Source organism: Pagrus pagrus (genome assembly GCF_965226575.1).
Source record: "Pagrus pagrus genome assembly, chromosome: 4".
NCBI lineage: Eukaryota > Metazoa > Chordata > Actinopteri > Spariformes > Sparidae > Pagrus > Pagrus pagrus.
In genome coordinates, this window is record NC_140188.1 from 16165018 (window position 1) to 16191962 (window position 26945).

The following is a 26945-nucleotide window of genomic DNA, read 5'->3' on the forward strand; positions in this document are numbered from 1 at the left end:
AAACAGAACCAAAACACAGAGCACCGAGGCAGGCAGGTTAGAATCTTAAAGCAAGCTTTAATGAAAGCTGATCGTCCAGAGTACAAAAATCCCAAACTCTAAAATACAAGCAACAAGCGGCAGGCAAAAGGCTGGCAACAAAACAAGAGTAATCCAAGAGCAAGAAACTGAACTCGAACCAAAAAGAACACAACGTACAAGCCAGTATAAAACGAGGTCACAAGCCACAAACAAAGGTGAAACACAATGGATGAAAAACACAGGGAGAAATAAAAACAGGCAAACCAACAAGGAGTGAGGGGAAAAACACAGGCTTAATGGTGTGTTCCATTGCACTCGCAACTTGGAAAAAAACAACCTCCAACACGGACCAGTGCAACACAATGGTCATCCAAGTCGGATCCCCTTAACTCAAGTAAACACAGATGCCATCACAACAGTATGGCAGTGCACATAGTTGACAATTACTTTTTACCTCTTCATCACTTTGTACTATATGTAGTGCTGGTTTTGTGAAACCATAAATACAACTCTGTCGTTGTCATTTTCACTTTCAAAGGTGATTTGTGCTCAATAGAAGTCTTTGCATTAGTAGAGCCCACTCCTCCTGTCTTTATTGAAGTGCCCTTAACAGTTAAATCAGCTGCTGTAGCTGTTTGTGAAGTTCACAGCCTGCCATTCAAACACCCACATGCAATGGGACACTTTTAGATTGGAAGTCCGAAATACTGACTTGGAAATACAGACTTCCGACTTGTAATGAAACGCAGAATAAATACACAGGGAGTGATTTACTGATGACACGCAGGTGTACACAGAAATGGGCCGGGAAAACAGACAAAGACAGGAAGTGGAAAGTCAAACAACATGAGGATACACTTTGAACATAAAACAGGACATTACTCCATTACTTCATCTAGTGTAATGTTTTATCCAGCGTCATTGCCACATCCCTCATGTTGCTGTAATTGTGTGGGTATATGATAATTGCTTGACCTGGCTACTTTGGGAGCAACATCAGAAGCTGTATTCTCCTATGGCTGCCTTGTCTCAGCCAATATGGTGAAGGCTTGTCCGTGGAGAAATGCTGTCAGAAACCATCAAGACGAGCTGTAAGATAACAGCTTTCTAATTACCATCGCTTTATCTCAATGATGCCATTCACTCTCTGTCATCGGCCCTCCCAGGTTCTTTGTACGAGGAAGTTAGAAGACAAAGACATCGCTCCCTCGTGAGCTTCTCCATTGATGGCTTTTGCGTTCACGGGCCCAGAGGGACCTTATTGAAAGCTCCCTTTTAATCACAAAAATGGCGATTTCAGCACCAATTATCATAATTATTGACTACGTCCTATTGCTGTCTACGTTTATGGTTCTGTTTCCCCCGCTGACCACCAGTGGCAACAGAAGACATACAGTTTAAACTGCAGGCTAAATGTGCATTAGCTGAAATGACTGGGAGAAGTTTTACAGGCCAGTGGAGTCACTTTTAGCATTCAGCCTCAGACTGGAGACTTAACACATCAGTTCACTCGCACACATTATGACAGGTGTGTGTGGGCCATAATTACATTATATGACACCAGGAAATCAGTTTCTTGTCGCCAGGTCTTCCGCGAGCGAGGTTCTCTAATTATGTAAGATAGCACCTCCGCTTCCTTCGGTGGTGCACACCACAGGGCCCGCGGATGAGATTGATTAAAGTGTGGAACCAGCAATTCCATTCGCCATGCAGTCAGACAAGCAGACAGATTGGCTGTGGTATAGTTTGCAGTCATGCTGCTCCAAGTGAATAAAACAGCTATTAGACAAGCATGACGCGCGGCTTTTTTCATCTGCTGACACGCACAAGCGTATAAGTGTTCGGGCACACACAGGTACATGCGCACACATACACACACTCACTAGAATAAACAGGGAATATATGATGCTGAAAAGGCAACGATAGCTCTCTAGTGTGTTTGCTAATTAATGTGAAGGCAAGCATCAAACAGATGAGAAATGTTGTTTATAGAATGTTGAAAACACCAAATTAGTTGAGTTTTTAATTTACAGCTGTTGTTACATGGATAAGATAAGAAAACTGCAATTAGAATCAAGCCTCTCTCTAATCTTTGAAATGAGAGGGAGAAGCTGTTTGCATCTGGATGACTAGATTTCAAATGATGTGTTTTTCTCTTTGATGAAAGTCAAAACTGACCTTTCAGCTAAGAATAAAACAGTATGCAGTACAATTTACTGACATAACCTTGACACGACTTGCATGTCACCGCTGAAAGGAAATAAACAAAAAAACTATTATTTTAATCACCCTCCTCGGTCTCTTTGGTCACGCTCATTGAAAAGACAGCAAAGCATACAAACCCATTAAACTAAAAGGTGGTTGAATGGAGGTGCTGAGAGACAACAGCGCCTTGCATTTCCCGCGACCTTCATATTTACTGTTTTCTGTGTCAGGTCTTTATTTTGAAAAGCAGCCTCCGAGTGAGTGGTTTCAAATCAGACACAAGTTTTCCAAGTTGTATCTGTATACCAGCTATTGATACATGAACATGTGAATAAAAACGGGTATGTGGAGAGGATGGCACTGGCAGTGTCGAGGTGAGAGCTAAAGTTGCGACTCAAAGTCCCACAGGAGAGTTTGATCAGCTAATGAGCTGCTTTGTTATTTTGTGTTTTTAAAGGGCATCCAAGTGCACGGCCCGGTCCGTAGCGGCTTCTTGGTTGATGCCGTCAGTAAGCCCTGTGCAAACCTGCATTAGTACACAGCTCCGGTTCTGTGTGTTGGCATTTTTTCAGGAAAAACAAATCTGATCCCTCCTGAACACGATAGGGTGGACTAATCAGCCAGCTAAAACAAAACAAGCAGACCTCTAATGAGGATGCTGAAGTAGAAGTCGATGCCAGAATATGGGTAAAGGAACATAGTCAATTAATAATCTAAAGGCCCTATATTCGGCTCGCCAAAAAAGAGCACATGAGGTGATCAACTTGTGCCTTCACGTCACTGTTTGCGCACTCAGATTCATTTGTCTGCCCCTCGTCCAGTGTTCCCTGCATCCAGACCTGGAACGACTCCACATGAATTAAACAGCGTCACTAAAAATAAAATTAGTAAACAGTGTAATTATTTAGATCTGTCATGGGACTCTGGAAAGATGCTTTTAAACAGACAGTCTAGACTGCTCATCATATTCTTTTTCACATTTGTGCATCACACAAGTTGCTTTTATTTATTCTTAAAGGGACAGTTCACCCCAAAATCAAGAATACATGTTTTCTTCTCTTACCTGTAGTTCTATTCATCTGTTCATCTATCTATGTGGGGTGGGGGGTAATTGGCAACCTCAGAATGAGACTCAAAAATCTTTTGCTTTAAGAGTTTGCCTTCATTACACAGCGCTGCTTTAACTGTCCACCTTAATGCACACACGCTGCCGTGCCTCGCCTTTCTTTTTTCTCTTTCCCGGCAATGTTGTCTGGTTTTCTTCCCCAGCAGAAGGTTCAATAACATTGACCAAAGTGTGTTCAAAACAAGGACATAAGCATCTCTCTCTCTGTCTGTCTGCAGTGCATGTGTGATTGACAGAGGGGAATGGTAGTTTTGGAGATATCGGCCGTAGAGATGTCTGCCTTCTACCAAATATAATTAAATTGATGGCACTCGACTTGTGGTGCTTTTAGCAGGAAAATGCATTTGAAAAACTCAACAGAAATGTCTCTTTTCAGAAATTATGACCCGACTACTCACTTTTTTTTGTACAAGCTGAGTGCCATCTAGTTTAAAACAACAACAACACCTCCTCACAGGTAAGAGGATTATATGTATTCTTGATTTTGCGGTGAACTGTCCCTTTGAGGAATTATCATTATTATCATTATCTCTTAGTGCATCCTGGGTGTACAGTAGTTTATATTGGGCATTGGTAACAGAGTTGTCCCATCCTTGAACTGTGATGTAGAGGGCCACATATTTCCCTGAGTAACTCAAGGGTAAGGCACTTGATGTAATTCGCAGTACAAAGATTCCTCATGATGTTAAAAATAATGCCAGTGCCAGTCGTCTTCTGCAATTTTGTTTGCGAGACATTTCAGGAGCAGTATCTGAGCAAAAAGACAAGACAAAATGAGAAGTGGGAGTCTTGATTTTTCCACCATATAAAACAGAAGAACAAAGAGGCTAATGTCTTGAATAAAACATATGCTGAGTCTCAGGCATGGCAAGAAATCCTCAATGTGCACTTTAAGTGGATAGATGGATGAGTTAGTTCACCAGAGGATGCCTGAAACAAGTCTGAGGAGAAACATATCAAACAGGCAGATGTCTGTGCCTGGACCCCCTCTGCGTTGTTTCAATTGGGCCATAAATTAGCACAAGTTTAGCTACCACAGTTTCTTGACATGCTGGAGGAATTACGCTATGTCAGTACTTAAACATTTCATCACATTTGGCTCCATGAGAAGTGATATGAGAAGTGATATGTTTTGCATTAGTTCATTCGCTCCTCGCTCTGAATTGATTCTTGCTGCTCATTTACCTACGGGAAGAGGAGCAGTAACTCAAGGTAGTAATATCCACTGAGAGTGCATGTATGTGCAGTTGTAGCCTGGGAAATTGTAAGATCTTGAATAGAAACCTTTGATATCCAATTTAAATGACAACCATGTTAAATCACTTTACAGTATCCATATTCTTTAAAAGCATTTATTTGATCAAAGGCCAAGTCCCTCTGAACTCTTCCCCCCCTCCCTATCAGGTAATGGCTTTTCCCCCAAGCAAAGCCCACGAGTTGGAGAGCACATTACCGTTAATTACCTCGTACAGTTGGTCAAGAGCTAGTTCATTTGATCTGCATTTAGCACTTGGTCTGATGGAAAGAGAGATGCAGCCATTGAGTTAATAGAGAAGCCAGCAGATCCTTCAAAAGGATAATGAGTTTTTTACCCTTGACTGCCACTTTCCAGAGACACTTCAAGCTGCTGCGTTCGTATATCACAAAACTCATTGCTCCTTAGGCCTGTGTTTGAACGTTCCTTTTATGTACTACAATAGGGCCAAATGCCTTGATTCTGACTTATTTAGCAGCAGTTCTCAGTTCTCAATGAAAACACACACTTCACAGACCCAGTAATCTCGTGAGATTTGCCTATTCAGGAGGAATACACAGGAGAAAGGATAGGAATCTGCAGGAAGTGAAGTTTTAAACTTTTCATGTTGCTGCTTTGTTATATATACGTTAAGGATGGACACACTATGCAGAAATGACTGAAAGTTACAGAAACTTTAGTGGCAGTTTGTATACATGTGCACAGTCTAAGTGTGTATGTGCACCTACAGGAATAGGGGAATAACTGTGTTTCCAAAAAAGGCGAGTTTAATGCATTGCTTCAAGCAGGGCTCCAGACTAACTTTTTTACAATTTTGTAAGTAAACAGGAATACAGGTGCAGATAAATGATTTCCTTCATTCTAATCAAATTATCTCAATTGTTTGAAAAGTTAGGTTATGGTACACTTTGCAACTTTTTACAGGTCTATGAGCGAACAGAGACAGAGCTGTTGATACGTGGAATAGCAGTTTGCAAGAGCTTACATCAGCTTTAGATGTAAAGCCATCTGTTTACATTTGTATTTGACAGTGGAGAACAAACAGGCTTGTATCTGAGTCACGGTGGGGTGAGAAGAAAAACAGCATTGCCCATCTAGAAGTCCCACAGTGCAAAAATAAAGAACTATATACCAACTTCGCACTGAAAAAAGTTCAACACACACCAAATGTCAACAGGGGTCACCATAAGCTCATTTTACTGTTGACCTCTATTGTAGTTTCTTCTTTTGAGGATGGGTTGAAAAAGTTACATAGTGCACCTTTACAAATGCTCTGATGTTTAAAGCGCTTGAGAAACTCAAGTAAGTATCAACCTCAAATATCATAGGGGTATAAAACCAAAGTGTGCAAAATAGTCGACAGAAAATATGTTTATAGGCTAGTATTTGTTCAACTGTCTACACACACTGTCGTATACATTTTTTAAATCAAACTTGCTGAATATCAGGCGCTCCGGTGCAACCAATGAAAATGTTTAGTCGCACTTGACTGATTTTTGGGAACATGTGCAACCAGATCAGTTGCACCGTGGAGCCCTGAATAATGGCTCTACATCTATTCAACAGGACTATTGATGTGAATGACTAACTGCGTGTATACAGACTTGGGTGCTGTTTGTCTTTCATGTTTCAGTATTGTTAAAAAATACAAAATACAATACATTTTTTTATTAAAATAAGTCCAACTCCATAAATAGGCGGACCTGTCTGCTTGAGGACATGCAGAGAGCAGGATCCTCCTGCTTGCTGCTGTGTCTGGCGATTCCCGCCGCCTGTTCATGGGGTGGCATAGAGCGGAGGGAGGGGATTGTTAACTGCAAAATTGACAGGAAGCTAGCTAAAACGACAACCACGCTTCCAGCAGCTTTGACATTTTTGCAAAAGGACTACATCTGTGAGAGATGCTGAAAGACCTCATTAGAACATTTTCCTGAGCTATGCGCCTTTATCTCAGAGGAACTCTCATTTCATACTTTCACTGAGCCTCTCTTCCACGGTCCACAGCACCCAACGCCTCAGTTCACCTCCTGGGTACTCATTTATTGGTTTCAATGGATCATGGGCCAGCTCATGTTTTCCCTGCATGAAACAGCCTGTCTTGTTTGCCTGCTGCCATGTATTGACCACTCCCAAATGCCATCTCCCGTGAGACCAAGATATGTCAGCTTCATTCAGTAGGCATACACCGACTCCTGTCGATAGATACATTGCGCATGAAGGCGTTTGAATTACGATTCACTATATTTTATTGATATTTTTGATGCAAACTTGTGAAAGGCGATGATCTCACACAATGTATGTCTTGTAGAGGAAAAGTGCCTCGAATGAAATGAGAGAGGGAAACAGAAGTTAAAATAAAGTGCCTGACAGACGAGTCATGACATATCAACACAAAAGTAATGAAAGACATTTAAATGAAAAGGGTAAAGTGAGGCAGAAAGTTGTATAGAAAGACAGTGAAGTGTCTTCAGAGAGACAGATGTCATTGGAAACACATTTTATGACAGCAGACACAAAGGTTTTTGATAGTAGACTTCTTTTGCTCATGAATGAATTATAATGCCAACTCACCTGAATGACATCCCTATCTCTGTGTTGTAGTAAAGTCATTTTCATTGAATATGAAGTGTTTTTGGCAAACGTTTTGAGCCTCAGTGTTTTGCCTTCCACACACTCCAACCTCAGACTGGAATATTTTTTTGCAGCCAGTGGAAAGAAGCTGCAAACACAGCATTTTATAATTTGACATATTACATTTTAACATATTATCACCTTGAGGTTGACATCCAGGAAATACGCAGTAATATTAGCATTTATTTGGAGTTGCTGCATCTAACCACCAGACAAATATAAGCCAAGTATTCACTCTTTTTGCTTTCTAACTTTGTCTGTCTGCTGCTTGGTGTTGGAAAGGTAGCATATACTGGTGCTTTCAGACCATTTTGCTAAAATACGGCTGTCTGCTGCATCTGAAAACATTGCTGATAAGAGCGGTGAGCGTGAACCAAAACAGTAAAGCTGTCGGCCATTAAACCAAAACAGTGAGCTAAGGCACTCCATAGAGCTGAGGGGGATGGCAGCGTCTGCTCTATGGATTTGTCACTACTACTAGCGACAGATATAGTACATGTAGTCATTTGATCCTTTGTAAAGGTGTGAAGTTATTGATTATAGCAGTCCAAGGATGTAAGATCAAGATGTAATATGTTGGATATAAGACATGGCAATGCTAAAATTACACATCAGAAAAGGCCTGATTTATTTTTATTGATGACCTTGACAAGAAATAATTCCATAAGCAGTCATTTCAAACCTGCTGCTGTGTCGACATTAATCTCCATCACAGGGTTTTCCTCCGGATTTGAAGTGTTGATCCTCGGACAGAGAAATCCATAGAGCTGAAAAATGAATACTTGCTGAAGCTGGCGCTATGCTGGAGCTGTACAAAATCTAAAACTTATAAAGTCTTATATTTCCAAACATAAGACTGCACCAGCTGTGAATGTAATTCTGTGGGAACCGTGCTTAATGATGACTGTACTGAATGCTGAAGCCATTTATGGTAGAAGTTTGGTCAGATAGGATGACTAAAGCATGATAATGTCCGACTAAATGAAGCCACAAAGAACAGCCTTCTGTAATCTAAAAATGTCAGACTGTAATGAATACTTATCCAGGGATGACTAATTTCTCTGATGTTTAAATGGAAATTTAAACTTTTAGACTTTTTGTCCAGTCTAAAAGTAAGAAAACACTCAGAAAACGGTCTCAGTTGAGCACAATCTAATCTATAAGGTTAAACAAATGTGCACATATGTGCCATGCATTATACGAACATTGCACATTATCCTACAAAACAAAACAACAACAAACAACTCACTAAGTTACAGTTAAAGGGGCAATATGTAAGAATTTCAGTTGAAAACTACTATAAAAATCAACAGAATGTGAAGGAAGAGCAGTTTTGACATTGTGGTGTTTTTGTATTGTGTTGCAGAGACATCTACTGAAGTTAGCATGCTAACCAGCTCGCACCGGAGCGTCCCGGTCCAAAGCTTTTTGTGCTAGTGGTGTAAACACCGAAACTTCCCTGGTCCCAGTGCTCCCAGTCTGAAGTGCTAGCTGCATGGCTAACATAGCTAGCTAAGTGCAGCTACATTCAGCAGCAGTTAGCGGTTAATCTGGTGATATGTGGTAGGAATCGGACAGGTGGCCAATTCTTACATATTGCACCTTTACCTTTACAACAGTCAATGGCATATTTCAGTGCAAATGATGTTGATATGCAAACTAAATGTGTACATGATAAAATAATTATGCATTTACCTGACTTTTATTCCTGGTAGCAATGTTAACCGACTAGTCAACTTATCACACACACCCCTACCTTGTCTTCAAAAGATCGTTTTACACTCTTGACAAATTACACTCTTTGCACATCGCATTAACTACAACTCAAATTCATTGCTCAGTGCAGAGAAATCTCCCTTGCCTCCCTACACATAAAATTTTAATTGAATGTGTGCCTTTGATTTTATTAAACTATACCAGTGATCATATTAAGCTGTTGTTAGCTGTACTTGTTCAAGAGGGAGTCCGTTAAGTGCATATAGAAATGAATACGTCTGTTGTCCGCAGCTTTACAATCTGTCAGCGGGGAGCACAACCTCGGATGACCTTACACTGCCTGCTTCTTAGCAAAGCTTTTTAATGTGGTTGTAGGCATTGGCTCGCTATGGCTGTGACCAGTGATCATATCAGATTAGTGGATTTGTCTCATCTTTGCAAGCTCAAGTTGTTTATTCAACTGTGTGATCAGCGGGGAAAAGGTCACTTCAAACATGCTCCACTTCTGCTCCGCACGTCTAGTTCTGACATGATTAGGCTTGAAGTTACAACACTCCACCTGCAGTTTTTTCTACAGTACGTTTCCCTTTCAGCCAAGTTGTGCCTAATTGTATTTCTTTGTGCCTTATTAATTTCACACTTTTGCGGATAGGTTACTTTTATCTCCTTTCTCGGCTTTAGCTGTAAATGCAATCTATTTAATTGGAGACCCTTTATGCTAACACAGTATAATTGCATTAATTAGAAAGCCTGCTTTCAGACATCTGCTCCTCATTTTATTGTGTTGTCCTTGCTACCCTGTGCATCGACCTGTAGAGGTATTTCACAGTTTGTGTAATTGTTGCAAACTGCTGATGTAGTCAGGCAAATCGTTTTGAAGTTTTTTCGCCTAGATAATTGTTGATGCATCATAGATTTCTTGGTATCAGGCATCACATCTTGGAAAAAATTAATTAATGGTCAGACAGATCATTAAAAGAGTAAGAGTTTATTCAGTACATATTGAAGCATATGTGTCATTCAGTGCCTTTCCTGTTTGATAACTCAGTGAACAGATTAAGTTTACTGTGCTGATAAGTTGTCCGTGATGCCAATCTGTGTGTTGTCCATCGCCTGCATAAAATATGGAGGGAGCTTTCTGGGTTGGAAGTGCCTTAAACCTTCATTCTAATGGCCAGAAGTGGGCATTACCACTGGTTTCATAAAGAAGTCCGATTGCATGTAAGCTTATGAGATTGATTAGCTCGGTAAAGAGTTTCCTATTGGGTTTATGGTCTCAATCGCTAGTTTCAAGTCTTCATGATCATTTTGTAAATTTTGCTCCCATCTGAATGATGAAAGAGATGATAAAGCAGGGTATGATTTAGAGCATGGCTACCTTGTGATTGGCTAATCGCATGCATAGACTTAATTATATAATTAGATACCAAAGGCAAAGATGGTGCCTATTCAGCCCAATGAGAACTACTCCACAAGCACATACACCACAAACATTTTCTAGCCTCCGGGTCTACTTCCTGGTTATGCAGCCCATTTCCTCCCCTGGAGGACCACACAGTTTCCATATGGTATAGAATGATTAAAATCCTTTTTAATATTTATAACTCGTCTCTTCAGTCCTATTGTGGTGGAATTACATTATTTTTTCTTGCATTAGAATGAGAAGAGTGTGTTATCTGCATCCAGTGTCTTTGTAATTGGCTGAGCTAAGCCATTTGTAAGACAGGCATCAGTTTGTCTGATAACTACCGTATACTACAATACAACAAATACATTATTGCACACAGAATAAATCTTTTCTGATTATAACATGTTGTCTTATCATTTTTTTTTTATGCCTCTGTGATTTAATTTTGGAGTAGACTTGCACAGTGTAGCATCTCTGAAAAAGCTTCAGCAGTGACTGGAGTTTTAAGTCTCTACACAGCCTCTATAAAACCCACACAACCAAGAGATGTTTTGATGTGTTTTTGCTGCGGTAAACATCAGTTATGACTTTATATTTTTCCAGCAATCTTGGAAACAGGTGAGAGATTTTAAAGCTTTTAAAGTTTCAAGCTTTTACCATACAGATAAGATATCTACATTAAATAGCACTCACCCTTCCCTTTTAGAGGAAAAGTAACTGTCACAGACTAAAAGCTGCTCCCAAAGTGTATGGATTTATTAAGAACAATACTGGAGCACTCTAGATTAATGGAGAGCAGTGTGCACAAAATGTCACCTTAGTATTGGTGCTAATAAATCCATGCAACTTGGGAGCAGCTTTCAGGGGATTGGACTTTTATTGTTTAGCAAAAAAGAAAAACAGGCTTTAAATACATTTCCTGTCTTCACAGGCTTTCAGATTGAATGGTCTTTGGCCAAATTGGGCCGCCCCGGTTCTCGTTCATTTTCAATAAACAGCACTTACCGGTGGGGATAATTATTTGATATCCTTTTTTTCACAACCCATCCCTCTCCTCTCTCCTTCAGCTGCCATCCTTGATGACCCTATGGAGTGCAGCAGAGGGGAGCGACTGGCCATCACTCTGGCCAAAGACAGCATCAACAGGAACAGTAACCGCTCGACCACTGGCAAGCTGGAGGTGGACATCTTTGAACTGCTGAGAGACAGTGAATACGAAATGGGGGAAACGAGTAAGTAACACAGGGAAGAAATGCAAGTTAATTGGTGAGGAGACGAAAGCGTTGATGTGGGCTCGAGTCTGTCGGCCAGTAAATGTGCACATCTCGAGTCAGAGAAAGTAATGAGGGTCCAGTCAGCAATCAATCCTGCAAAAAAAAAGGGGGGGGGTGGGATCTCTCATTTTGAAATCAGCAAGCCTGTCATTTAAACTCAGACGTTCTGTCTTCTTTTCAGCCCGTCTCTCTCGCTCTTCCCCCAAGTACACAGAGATAAGTCCGTCTGGTTTATCAATATTTCGGTCAAACAGAAGCAAACAAATTATTGAAAATAGATGACAGACTGGTGTGGAGCAGGAACGCAAAATGAGCTGTCATATTTTTGATAGCTGCAGGAGTCAAACGGCGTGTTTATATCTGTTTTTGTTCTCTTATATATCGGCAGCCTTTCACTCTGCTGTGGCAGGGCAGAGCGAAACAACATTTTCTGTACAAAGGAAAAAGGCCATGTCATGTTAAAATTACTTAGTCTATGTCAAAACAGAGGTGACCTTCAACATACGGGCTTATGGATCGTTTTAAACGGGCCATCATGAGGTTTGCAGGTATTTGTCATACACACATTATGCCATCACTGAGGTTGACTCCATTAACACAAGCAGGATCATCTATTTGTTATCAGTTGAGTCGATGCCTCTCTCCGTGTGGCGACTTGTTGCTTCATCGGTTATGTTTTTTAATTTTTAATGAAAACCATCTAGAATCAATACAGCACAGCATGTGTTTGCAGAAAACAAACCAATACACAGCCATGACAAGAAGTGCAGGGATTGATTTTCAATGCGAAACATTTCCACTTTCACAAACCCGAGAGCTTCAGTGGCGCCGCTTAAGCCACGGAAACAGCGCTTCACTTACCCCGACAACACAAAACTGCATTACTTTCTCTGCCTGGTTTACTACAAACCCTTCCTAAATGTGGCTCCTCCTGTGTGTTTCTGTGCGTGTATCTGCATGACTCTCTGTGTGTGTGCTGGACTGCGTGTGCAAATGTGTTGTGTGTGGAAAGTGTGTGTGTGTGTGTGTAATTAGAGGCAGGAATTGGATTAGGGACGGATCAGTGGCCGCAGTTAGATGGAAATATCACAGAGGGAGCGCTACCTGCCCAGAATAGTAGCGCACACTCCTGCATGTGTGGAGTATACAGCTCCTAAATGGATGCCTCCTTGGACTGGCTGCTGCTTGACAAGACTCCAGTTCACCAACAGCCATTCTTTACAGTTATATATTGCGTATAACGCCACATAACAGAAGGGGTGTAACGAATCTGAAACCAAGACCAAAGCTTCGATTCAAACATCCGTAGTCTCGAGTTGCAACCTCATCTTCCAGTGCGACAACCTCTAGAGAAGTTTATCAGTTTTAATCGTAACCTCCGCCAAGGACGCTATCCATTGTTTGTTTATGTGTTTGTTTGATTGTTGTTTTTTTGTTTGTCAGCAGGATTACACAAACACTGCTGAACAGATGTTGATGAAGGTTGCCAGTCATCCAGGTCATGGTAATTCTAAGTGCTATATTGAAGGCAACTGGACTTGTTTCAGTTTCTTGGCTAAGCCTGCAACTCCCCTCCGGTTAGTTAAAACTGAAGACGTCTCTTGGATGAGAGGTGAGACGTGAAAAGTCCAGTTGCCTTCGATACGGCCCTTAGAACTACTCAACAGATTTCCATGAAACTTGGATGGCGGATGAATAGAATAGACCTCATTAACTTTTGGTGTGAATCCGAATGAAGGGATTTAACATTTGACATTTAGAGATAAGAATTCAACAAATTCTTTCTGTGTGTTGAGTTTGCATGCTCTGGTTTCCCCCAGCATCAGAACGTGTACATTAGGTTAATTCTCCAGTCAGCGCCGTTAACAAAGGTGCTGGCTTCAACCTGGAGTTGGTCCCCAGGCGCTGTGTGTCAACTGCCCACTGCTCCCTGAGGATGGGTTGAACCAGTGCCAGTTTGCTGTGAATTGAGATCTTTTGAGTTTATATTTTGAGAAAGCTAATCTACCTTCATCGTGTTTGTTCCCAATCCGACCCCTGACAACTAAACAAAACAAAAAAGAAAACCGAGTTACGAACCAAACCATCGATCTGGAGAATCGTTACCGCCCCACATAACACATGCATATTTTGCTTCAATGTGTGCATACAGAGCCCTCTGATCATTCCAAGGTTCCAATAGCTTGCATTGATCAGAAATAATCAATGTTAAGCGGCAAAAATGGCCACCAGCCGACCTGGTGACCCTCTGACCATAATTTGACCGCGGTGAGCTGCACAGTAATATTCTCACAACTGACAGCACTAATGGAAACCTTGACACCGACATCAATGTCCAGGGGGTTATGAATAACCTGTGGTGTTGAAGTCGAGTTTTGACACGGACCTTTTTTAATGCACATTCTCAAACACACACACACACACACACACACACACACACACACACACACACAATGTTAGCTGTGCAGAGACGGAGCAAATGAAAGCATCGTGGCGGCCAGGAGCATGTGTGCTGGCAGTCAAATCACTCAGCTTTATAATTTGGTGAAGCCATGCAGACAGGTGCAAATGTGTGTGTGCATGTACTGTAAATGTGTGCAGGCATGTGCACGTGGGTGTTTGTGTAAGGTGTCAGTGTGTTCATGTCTTACAGGCCCCATGGGTGACCAAGGGATTACTTATTAATCATTCGATTCACTGCCTCTGGATTCAAAGCACAGACCTGAAAACGTTTACCCCCCCCTGCCTCTTTCACACAGGCAGCCGCTTAATGCTCTGCAATTGCCCCAATAACCGACACCAAATTGCCATCACACACACTTACTTTGTGCGCACATGAACAGTACATAGTGTCTGCGCTTGTGTCTGCCTCACATCATTGACTTGCGGTGGTTTAATTAGGAGCCAGGGATTATAAACTCACAAGGAATGGCGTTCTGTTTTCTAGTATGGGAGATTAGAGCGTATGGCCTGTGTACATCAGAGAGGAGTACAAATCACACTGGCTAAAATGTTTCCGTTGAAAGATGCTTTTCCATCCCCAAAGTTAAAGCCTTTAAATCAGTCCTTGTAAATGTACAGTGTGGACCAAACAAGATGAGATGTGTGTGTGTCACTTTTGGGGATATCATGGCATTCATGTGCAAATGTTCAAATGCCAGATTTTATGTTTGAAGCCTCCAGATATGTCTGCCTGTCTCTATTTCTTTTTCACTGTCTGTCACTCTGTTTATCTGTCTGTGTCTCTTCTGGTTTCGCTATCTTTCAGTCTCCATATGTGAAAGTCTGTTATATTAATATCACTTTCTCCCTCAAGCTATTAAGCTCTCATGGGCAGCGTCTATAGGATTTTTTTTCTCTATGTGCATCACGCCAGGCATATTAAATGTGAACAAATGAAATGCATTTGGACTTCTGCACGTTTCAGTAACACATGTAGGCTGAGAATCCCTTGAGACGGGAGAAGCGCTGGCTCAGGCTAATATCTGTTCAGAGGTTGAGATGGTCAGCATGTGCATCCATTAACATCTGGCTGAAGAAGGCCTTTTTTTAAATACCTGTACTTTACTTTCCTGGTTAACACTGCCTGACTCACTATCTCTCTCGCTGTCTCTATCTCCGTTTTCTCTCAGTGTGCCAAATCATGTCTAAAGGGGTGGTGGCAGTCCTCGGTCCCTCAGCCAGCCCAGCCTCCAACTCCATCATCAGCAATATCTGTGGAGAGAAGGAGGTGAGTCCGTGCACCCAGCTGGCGTGCAGCCTCTGGCCCGTGTTATAGGCAGCGTGCTCTCACTACAACCAGAAACACAGAGTTTGGAACAATGATGCTCGTTAGCCTCTGTGCGGTTTTTGCAGGAGATTGAGGGGGAATGAAATCCTTGTTAGTGAAAATGATGAAATACCTCAACAGTGTCATAACTTTCCATTCCAGTCTCACTCGAATCAAAGCACCGCTGGGCATTTTATTTCCTCCATTCCCCTCATTAGCTTGGAGCAGTTTGGCCCGCTGAGGCTTGCCAGTCACTGTTTTGAGATTTTTATAGAAACAAACACAAACAGACGGTGAAAAAAAAAAAAAGTGCGCAAGTTTTGTTGTTTTGATCAGATTATGTGGTTTGACATCAACCAGCTCCTGCTGCCTTACATCTGTTGTTTGAAATTAGGATATTTACTCAGTAGATGATTTAACAGATGGTAGTATCATTGGTATTATTTTGACAAAACCAGTCGACAGACACATTCTCTTGTCTGAACAGCGCAGAAAAACATGTTTTCCACGATTTGAACATGACTGAGTGGATTTGGCTTCAGAGCCTGACTGCATGCAAACAGATCCCAGTAGGATGCTAATTGGCTTGTCTGAACTCTGACATGGTTTGTTTTGCTGCCTGATGTCAAGAGACAGAGGCGCCTTTGAATTAAACAAAACCAGATCAAAATCAATTATAAATAAGAAAAGATATCTATGTTTGATATCTGTGAGGCTTTTACTGCTTTGGTATTCTAAATGTGATACAGTTTGTTTAGCACTGTTTGTAGAAAAATGTTTAGATTCATAAAAGAAAAATATTGATAGTATTTATATAACTAGAGATTTGAAAAAACAACAACAACATATGTCATCTTTCTTGCAGTTCATCAATCATTCAGTTTTCACTCGTGTGTTTCTGGTGTGCTCCCCACTATAACTGGATGTGGTCCAAAGAGAAGCCGCCTTTTTAAACTCCCTGAATTTGATTAGCATGACTATTAAAAGGCATCCCATTACCACCGTCTCTATAACTTCCTCTGGTACAGTACAGCCAGTCTTTCTAATGAGACATCAGTCTGTTTCATTGCTAGACGGACCAGGACTCCCTGCTGTTTGAAATCTCTGGTGGCACTGACTTGCGGGGCTGACTGCTTTGAAACACTGACTGTGATAATACCACTGTATGAATATTAAAGATCCCATAAAGTGAAAAATGACATTTATGAGTTGTTAAGTGATACATACAGTGCAGTCGTGAAATGCTCGAAGGAGTCGATCAAGGGCCCGAAGATTCACAGTTTCCCCGCACTGGCTCAAATTTCATCTCTATTTATCTCTTCTTATTGCACATGTGAATGAGGAGGGCAGTAATTTGGATGGCCTGAATACTTTGAAGCTCAGCCAGTCGTCCATGTTTGTCACAGAAAGTAGGACTGTAAGATTTGCTGTCGTCATATTGAATTAGTCTCTGCCCTTGTTGGCAGTTCTTTAAGCGATAATTTCCATCGGGCTTCAGTCAGTACCGTCACAAATAGTCTGACTTGTATTTAATGTTTTGGTCAACTCCTTATAAATGTACATGTAAATGAAATACTACATCCATATATAATTCTTGGCAACTTCTCCCAGCTGTTGTAGGTGGACTACTAATTTTCTTTCACACTTGAGTTTTGTGCTGAGCCTCTCTCCATTGTCAAGTGCAGCTGCTATTCTAATCCATGTTTTTGTTAAACGTTGAATTCAGTGGTATCAAAGTAGTATTTTTGACTTTAGCAATAACAATGTTATTGTGATAGCAGTGTTTACCACGCCTCCAGATCATGTTTTCTTAAAATTTCCTTTCATCAGAGCCACATAAAGTGTCCAGACATTAAGCTTTGGATTAATGGCAACACATGAAACAAAGTTATGCTCAAGATGGTGCCAAGTGTGCAGTAAGTAGTGCAGAGAATTTGTTTTATTTGTTCTACAAGCTGTGGAGTAATTATATTGTTTACTTAGACTGGTAATAGACAACTTTTTTTGGCTCTCATTATCATTCTGAAGTAAATACTGATTCCACAGTGTAAAAAATGACACTGTCATCATGTAGCTTGGTTACCAGTAAACCTTGCTTTCACTATGCTATTCGGCCTGCAACCGGACTTGAGTTTTTCCTGTAAAAACGAAAGCTGAACTACGACACAAAAGAAGCGCGTATGCCACTGCGCAACCAAAACAGGAAGAGGCATCGTTTTCCCAGGTCACTATCCCCAGGTTATAGTGGAACAGCTGGAATATCTCTAGCCGTAGCCATGTTGCTAACGCTGTCTTTGCCACAGTGGCAGCAGCAGTGGTACCACAGACAAATACTAGGAGTGGGGAATTTAAAAAAATGTTGTCTATTCTATCTGTTTGAAGCATAAAAGCAATACTGCAATTTATAAATTGAGCACTAAAAATGTGAATTAGTTACTCAATTATTATTAGCAAAATGACTCTAAAGAACCCAGAAGTATCCATTAAGCAAAAAAAAAATCCCTGTGAGACATAATATATGGCTCATGTATAATTTGTAGGCAGCATTTACTTTTGTAGGTGGTCAAGATGAAGCTTTGGTCACGATTTGAAATTATGTAATTGTAGTGGAGTAGTTGTATGAAGTAGTAAAATGCAAATACTCAAGTACAACTGCTTTAGATTTGTACGAAAGTACAGCATTTGAGTAAATGTCACTACATTACATTCCTGCATGGTTTTTTTGAGGGTTCAATTCAAGTCCTTGAAGTTGAAGTCCATCAGATGTTGATACAGTAGTCAATCTCGAACTTTACACACAATTGTATTTTGAGCAAAATGATTCAGGCACTGACGTCCATGAGTCTGTCACCATCCTCAGCTCAGACATGTTGTTGCTCTGTCGTATACTTTGTATTGTGCAAGTGTTGTACTTCACAGACAGGACAGAACTGCAGCTGCTACACAACCCTGAGCAGGTATTTTTGCCCATATGTAGGTTGCTTTTTGTTTTTTTTCATCTTTGCAGAGTCTGTGAAATGTGAGATAGTAAAACGGTTTGAGGTGTTTCTTCTCTATCACGAATTTGTGGGCAGTGCGCAGTTTGATGTGCTGTGGCATGTTTCTCACCTTACAGTAACATCAAGAAGAAGTTTTCTGGTTCAAAAGGTAGCCACAGAGGATCACTTTCACCACCATGGAAGGGGGAGATCATACTGACTGACTCTGAGCGCCTTTGGAAGAACATATAGTGATGTGTGCGATGCTGCTTCAACTCTGACAACTAAATCCACTCCACCACTGTTAAATGCTCCCAGTGTTAGTCTATTAGATCTGCAGCTTATTTTTTTTTATAAACACAGAGTTGTTGCTGATGCCCCATAATTTATAGTCACATGCTATTGGAGATAATTTTGTGTCCACCCCCAGTGTTGGATGAGTCATGATAAATATTCAGCGGGTTGACGTTTTGATGTAATAAAATCACACAAATGCATTTTGGACACATGTTGTCATGACAATAACTACAGATTATTAGACCCTGGGGAAAACCTGTTTCATTGGCAGTACTCTGATCTAATTCTGTTATATAAAATCCATTAATAACTATTTTTAGGTTGTCAGGCAATTAATGGTAAAATGACGCCCCATTGTCTCTCAGTTGTGGTCATCTCTACCCTGCTGCTGGTTTTCATTGTAGCCTTCAGATCAAAGGGGACTGCATACCTTCAATGCACAGCTGGAAAAGCGGCAGTCGGAGCAGTTTGGTTCCTTAAGGATCAGGATTAACCCAGCGGTCTTCATCGCACGCTGTGAAGATCCACGAGTGTGCCGATTTTTATTCCAACCAAACACTACAGCATCTGATTTCACTGATTAGGTCCCCCATCTCAGACCCGAGGTGTGCAAATCAGCGAAGTCAGCCGTTTCAATGTGTGTGTGTTGAGTGCGAGTGAGTGTCTTTGTCTAGCAGATAAGGTCACACTGCTCTTGTCGTGATCACACTGAAGAGGATGTCTGGCTAATGGCCTTCATCAGCATGGTCTTACAGTATATCAATGACAGGGTGTCGTAACTAACAGAACAGCACTGTCACCACACAGGATACACAATAACAGAATGTAAACCTAATTAAGATGAAATACAGCCCATAAAAACGAGCCCTAAAACAGGCTTAGTAGATATTAAAACACTATGTGGTTTTGGAGAAGACATAATATTTAATATTAACAACATTAATGAGGTAATTATACAAACTCGGAAATATTCATTTTCTTCCACAACTGAATAAATAAGCTGGTCTCAGAGGAAAATAAGGTCCCCAGAACACTGTTTGAAGCTAAAAAGGTGGCAGGGTCCGCCACATATAGTAAATATAGAGTAAAACAGTATGAAATTGTATTGTCCTTTAATGTCAGTGTGTTTATTCAGTCAGAAAACGAAGAGTTTGTTTATTTAGTTTGTTTAAAGGCATAACAAACAGTCAATGAAGATCTTTCTCTTCTGAGTAAAATGTCTGCCCTAAAACTACACAGTACACCTTTAATCACACAGTCTATTCATGTATTGCATTATGAAGTACATTTCGTTTAAAAATGGTTGACGTTTGGCACAGTATGGTCGGTTACTTTCAGTGGAATTCTTAAGAGACCATCTCAGTTTCCCACAAGACGAAGAGCAAAAAAAACCCAGCTAATTGTACCCATGAGCAGGACCCCAGGTAATAACACTCTTGCATGAATAGGGCTAAAGTAAATCACATCTTTTCAGTTCTGAGCGCAGTAAAAGGTCCATCTCGGTGGGAAATTTCACAGCAAGAAATACCCCCCTACTGAGCGACGAGAGGGTTGAGCGGAAGCCGTCAGAGTCGTATTATAGCCTGCCAAAGTTGTCCTTGATGAGATGGGCAGCACAAGTCTCACTCAACCAGTATATACACAGCAGAGAAACCAGCAATCCTTTGAGAAATAATCTCAAACTTACTTCTATACTTGGCTAGCCAAATAGTCTGCAGCTTACCTCCGAGGACCGCTCAGCAGAAGATGAGTAGATTGGCTGGTGGATTGAAGCATGTTGCCTGTACCTAATGTTACCTTTCGTCTCACCGCATGCCCTCTTAAAAGCCCTCAAAGCAGCAGAATATACTCAAAGTCCTGACGTCGTCTGACATTATGAGCCAAACAAAAATGCATTTTTGCACTCAAAGCGACTTCATAAAGCAACTGTAGATGTTTTTTTCATTAGCTTTGACCTTTATTAGATGAGTCGAAATCATAATTTGCCAACCTTGAGACCCCAAAACCAAAGCTGGGTTCAAGAGCTTAGGTGGAAAAACAACTGCCTATTCAAAGAGCAAAACACATAAAACGACACAAACTTGCATACTTTCTAAGTATAGGGCTTTAAACTATGTATTGCTGGATTTGAAATCTCTTTGGATATACTGTATGATGCATCAGTCATCCAGAGGCTGATGTGTAGTGGCTCAGGAGAGAGGAGAAAGAAGAGAGAGTGGGTCACTTGTCTGTATGATCACTCAGTGGCTGTTGTAGGCTGTAGGGCAGGCTTAGAAGCTCCTATCTTCTCAAATGAGCTGTCAATCAAGGATCTCGGGTGTAGAGGGATAATCTGGTGTGAAACAGAGGAGTCTATTTACTGATAAAAGCATCGAGAGGAATGCAGGAGAATTGTGACCCAGGGATGAAACCAAGAGAGGGCAATGAAAAAAATGGGGAAAATCAGGAAGCTGGCAAGTACGGCTGCTGCAATCATTTGTGCTAGATTAATTACAGGACTGATAGGGAATGTATTGTATTATACAGAATATCACATCAACATGTGGTCTTATTTTCTGTGTGTGTTTGCGATACATCTGTGTGCACAAGGTGAAAACTGTCACCCTGCACTGTAAGAGCTGAGAGAGAAGGATGTATGTGTGTCGTCGGCTGCCACCATCCACACATTACTCTGTCCACCAAATCCCTCACAGCGAGTGTAAGGCCACAGATGCTGGCTCTCCGGCGGCTCGTTGCCCGGGACTCTGGCAGCAATATTGCAGCTGACAGACCCCACTAGGTGATCAGCACGTCATCTACCAGTCCCTATCCATCACTCCCCGGGTTCCACTGCCACTTCCACCGGGGCTACAGAGGAGTGGGACTGAGCCCATCTGGGTTTCACATTAATAGTGACTAATAGAAAAACAGCCACTGCAGAGAGCTGTTGACTATGTGCATCATGTTTGTAGTTTGTTTCCATCTTATGCGGTGTGGCAGGCAAACCTCAGGGTCAGGATTTGGAGGACGGGCAGATTAATATCGACTAATGAGAAACATTAGCTGGGGCTTTGGATGAGAGGCTCCTGCTGCTTTACAGGTGCTTATCTGCCGGCTGCTGCAGCCAACCAGATGAGCTTGAGTGTGCAGTGCAGCTTTTTGTTGTTGCTTTGTTTCCTGTGAATCTCAGGGATAAGAAATATGATCTTATTTTTAAGCGGTGACTTTTATATTGTGGACTAGACCAAGGACTTTACGTCCCCCTATTTAGATTTGCACAAAGCTTAATTTACAATCTCCATCTTTTTATTTTCTTACAAAGCCAATGACTAAGGTCATCATGCCGTTAGCCACAGGAAGCTTTTAAACTAAATTGAATTAATGTCAGTGATTAAATTTTCATGTGCCAAATATTTCCTCTGAATTCACTTCATATTTATTGCTCTCAACCACCTTCAGCTCAGTTTAAATGTTCTTACTCCCTGTTTTGTACCCCTGACTTCTTCTCCTCTGCCATAAAGGATGAAATTCGCAATACGCCCTGCGTCTGCAAAACATATTCCTCCATGATTCACAAACATGTGCCAGAAGTAGTCATGAATATTAATGTTCAGTCTGACGTCCAGGGGTTGCTTTGGGCTTGCAAAGCCATCTGGTTTTAGGAGTACAGAGAGATTACATTTAAGCATTTTGCGGTGCTCAGGTTGGATTCAGAGGTGAACCTGAGGTCCGCTGGGCAAACAGAGAGCATGTGGATTGAGGTTGGGGGTCAGTTTATATCTCAACCCCTGGAGATAAGCAATAATGAGAGATTTGTGCTTTCATATACAGATAGAAACCCACAAACACGATTCTGACTCACCCTTACACAACCAGAAAATCCTTTAAATAATCTGAAAATGTCTTGTCAGTGTCATTATTTTGGCTTTTAAGCTTCTCTGTGCCCTTCTCTCATCAGCACTTTGCTTATTTTCTGCCTCTTTTCTTTCCCGTCTTCTGTGTGTTGTGCTGCATTGTGAACATCAGTGTCGAGGTAAAGCTGAAAAACTAATTCAGTGGCAGTAAAACTGAATCCTTGCCTTTCTGAGTTAATTCCACGACAGTTTGAAGTCAAACGTATTCCTCCAGATTACTTTATTAGTAGGCAAATGAACTCTGTAGGATTCCTCCGTATGGCCGGACGAGAGCAATTGTTGAGCAGGGCCATCAGACAAAGCCGAGGCACAGTTGATTGCTCTTGAATGGATATTGAACAAATTTGAAAACCTTTCTCCACGCTCTCTCTCAGCGAAAACTATTTTGCAGGTCCACTGCTTCATTTGTGCCATTATTGTGAGGCATACATAAGAAACTCACTCTATGAATATTTGTCACAGATCTGAGCGTGTGTGCGTGTTCATTAACTTGTCCGTTCACATGACCAGGGACTCATCCTGCCGTGTTTGCATTCAGTGTGTGTAGAGCTGTCCAAAGTGATTTAAATGGGCGAGTTGTCCAGCAGCTCAGTGCTACACACGGTGTGGAATTGCTTTTTGTGACTTGAAAAGCCGGCTAGCCAACCCTGTAAATCCTCTCTGGCCAGAGACCATTTACACGGTAGCTGTGCTAACTTTAGACCGCCTCCCTGCCAGACTTTAAACCGCTGGCTGGTCATAGCAGAGCCAACACACCACATCTTCTGTTGGTGGACTGCCAACGTCCGCTCAGCTTTGCTCTCACACATGTGGACACCAGTATCATCCAAGTATCGTACCTGCTCTGCAATACCTTGTAAAGGGTGAGTGCACAGAGTACGGCTCTATTTTTACCTTACTGATGCTTTGTTTTTGTGTGGTGAAAATTGACTATGCATCCATGTGTGTTTTTAATGGGAATGTAAACTGCCATAGTAAATGGCATCATGATTAACATAATTAAATAATAAATAGCTGTGATTGGTTAAATCCTTTGACTTTAGAGCAGTTGATAATGTCATTAGCTATTTTATATGGCAAATTTCATGCACTGTTACACATCATTGCATGATATGGTTTTCTTTTGCTTTTAATCACAGCAATGATTGTGTTTAATTTTTTATCAGCTTCGGAGTTTCAGAGTAGCTTTATTTTGCTGGAGGCACTGCAATCCCCAACAATTAGAGATAAAGTAACTGCGTTTAACTTAATCAGAATTATCCTTTCACTGCGCCTACTGCTGCGTCTCCACGTCAACAGATTGCTCGTCAGATTAGCAGGTTGGCATCTTTTCTGCAATGCTTATTATTGACGTCGGGCAAAAAAATAAATACACTCAAGGTCTACTTATTTGCTTTTTCTACACCTTTTAACCTCATTATCAGCAGATATAGTTTGTTTCACTTGTCATGGAGAAAGCTGAGGTGTCATCACGTGGCATGTACGGATCTTAGGTCACATACGAACAGGTGACGATGTAGAGTTTAATGACAACCAGTAGATTTGGCTTGAAAGTTCAAGAAAGCATTGATAAGTGGACTGTGTAGTTAGCCTATCAGTTGTAATAAAGAACAAATGAAGAACACATATTAAAAATTAAATAACCATTAGCTAGCTTACTTGTAGCATCAGATCCTGTAATGTATTGATCTTGCATTGACTAGCTTTGGCTAGTCGGGTCTTGGTGGGGAAGCTGAGAAGTCTTCCTGCAAGTTAACAAGACCTCTGTGGCACCAGCAAGATGTTTTTTATTTTCCATGCTGAAAATGCTGCCAGCCCATTTTCATTTCACAAACCAATGGAGGACAATGTTGACACAGATTCAATGAACAACCTTCATCTCCTGTCTATTACGAACACTCCTGCCCTTAGCTGCTCTCATTTACACTGTTCTCCTCTCCCTCATTTCTTTTTCTTCTTTCCTTTCACCCTATCATAGTTTCACCCAATTTTCATTTCTCTACTTTGTCCCGTCTCTAATATCGACTATTACTGCCCCTTCACAGGCCTCAGTTCTCATCACTCTCCCGTCCTTAGTCTCACCTTTTTCTTTCTTTTTCTGTCCTGTCTCCTCTTGTTCCTTATTTTTCTCATTTCGTCTGGCACACCCGTCTCGTTCTTGACATTTCCCTTCCGCCTAACTCCGTCTCAGACACCAGCTATGGATGACAAGCAGGTCAAGATCCGCCATTCTTAAGAAAACTAATAGAAAGAGTGTGGAAATGGTATTCAAAGCCCCCCTCCGTCTCTCTCTCTCTCTCTCTCTCTCTGCCTCTCCCTAATCACCCTCCATCAGTCTCACGCTGAATCTCTATGTCTGAGTGCGTAGTGGTATTAGTTCTGCTGTGTCAGTCTTGTTCTGCTCGGGGGGTCAGCTTATGGTTCAGCTCTCCACTGTAATTGGGCCTTAAAACCACTATATGTAAAATGAAACGCTCTCCGGCGAAGAGCAACATTGTTTTGGTAGCATGTGACACATTATTGGTCACAACCAGTCTTCAGATCTGATTAAGCAGAGCTGATCTGCATCTTTCTCAGTGCTGGAGGAGCCCACATCGCTGTGATGTACGGAGTGAGAGCTAGAAGATTTAAGCTGCAGCTTGCTTATTCATAGCAGTGCAGGAGCAGTAAGGTGCCTGCTGAATCTCAATAGGACTTCTGCATTTCTTAAACCCTCACAGCTTAGTATTCTTTTAGATCCGCACTTTAAAAAAAAAAGACAAAATGCATTGAAATGCAATGCAAATTAGTTTTCATTGCTACTTTCAATACAATATGGCGTTAGCCTACAGCGACTCCCGTTCCGACTCTTAAGTTTCCTTCCATTTATTCGACTTCTTTCTAGCCTCTCCACTTGACATTCGTTAACATCATTAGGATTCATTTTGGACGCGAAGAAAGAAACTATCAAAGTTGCTCTCCGGTGTTTTTCTTAAAGGTGCGTCAAGAAGTGACTCCCTCTGTTTGGATTCGACTGTGATTTAACTTCTATGTATTCGTGTCGTCTGTCAGCGTCTGCGTGTCGGGAAGTCTTCGGAATTTAAATTTTAGTCTCAAGAGCGACAGTGAAAAAGGTTTAATGGCAGGTGCTCAGCTGAAGAAGTCTCAGAAGTGGAGCTGCAACATCCCTCACACATTTATTTCCCTTTTAGGACTTTGAAAGAGCTTTACCGTTTGCCTCAAACTAGAGCTGATGAATTTCAAGTGTTGCTTCCTAATAACAGGTCAGTGATGGTATATGGCTGTTTCCTAGAGCACCATCTAAGAATGAAAAATATTGATTGCACTGTGAAAATGTGGAGGATGCTTTGGATGGTAAATTGATACAGGTTCATAGCATTGAGTGCTTACTGAGGAAAGGATCAGATGAAGAGTGGACGGGGGTCATTTTATTCTTATATACCTGCATATTCGTACTCGGCGGTCACAACCTCTTCTTATCATCCCAAACAACAGATGCTTTTGGATACATTGCCCACAAGTTTTGCACAAGACGTATCAGATTGTGTTGGTCATTCATTTGCTTATGTAAAACTTGTGAGCAGGAATTCAGTCAGAGGATGAACGTAGCGTTGCCATTACTGTGCATGTCTGAGATGGTTTATATATTGCATCCCACTGGTCACAATTTGCTTCACTGTAGTATTTTTGCATAGAAGTATAACATGTCTTTTGCATTCTTTCTGTTGGCAGTGTGTAAACCGTGTTTTTTATTAATTTTTTACAGTCCAGCTAACACAAGATTTTTTTAGGCAGACTGCAATAGTCGTTCTATATTTGATTCAAAGGAGCCCTATTGTGCTTTTTAGTTTTTTATCCATGCCTTCAATGTTTTCTATATGTTCTTGTGCATGTGAAAGATCTTGAAAGTTTAAAAGGTCAAAGCCCACACCAGCAGAAGCTCCTCTCTCCCAGCCTTGAATTGTGTGACTTTGTGACGTCACCCTATGTCACCATGTCACACATTTATGCCTAGCAGCTAGTTTGGCATATAAGAGTTAACTTGGCGAAGTTGCTCTGTTGTTGGTAGAGGTGCTCGCTCAGGTGTGTGTGAGCTGACCAATCAGAGCAGACTGGATATTCAAGAGGGGAGGTCTTAAAGAGACAGGAGCTAAAACAGCATTTTAACAGCATAAATGTATAATGTATAACATAATTATTGCTGTCAGAGTTTTTAAGAACACATACATGTTTAAAGTTAACCGTGAATATCTCATACAGACTACTGGGTATCACGTACATTAAATAGCAACATTTATATGAAGATATACTTTAAATATGTAGTACATGATCTTCTATAGTAACTAATATGAAAGTATGCACTGTATGTTGT

At 41.2% G+C, this 26945-nt stretch overlaps 1 protein-coding gene across 4 annotated transcripts in view; it reads left to right on the plus strand.

The window, feature by feature from the left end:
• grik4 (glutamate receptor, ionotropic, kainate 4) overlaps positions 1 to 26945 on the plus strand; it is a 316509-nt gene that overhangs the window by 180135 nt on the left and 109429 nt on the right. For all 4 annotated transcript variants that reach the window (XM_084350733.1, XM_084350736.1, XM_084350734.1 and 1 more), the window contains 2 exons: positions 11430 to 11594; positions 15269 to 15366. In XM_084350733.1, coding sequence (XP_084206859.1) covers positions 11430 to 11594; positions 15269 to 15366 — 263 coding nt within the window. The remainder of the gene's footprint in view (positions 1 to 11429; positions 11595 to 15268; positions 15367 to 26945) is intronic.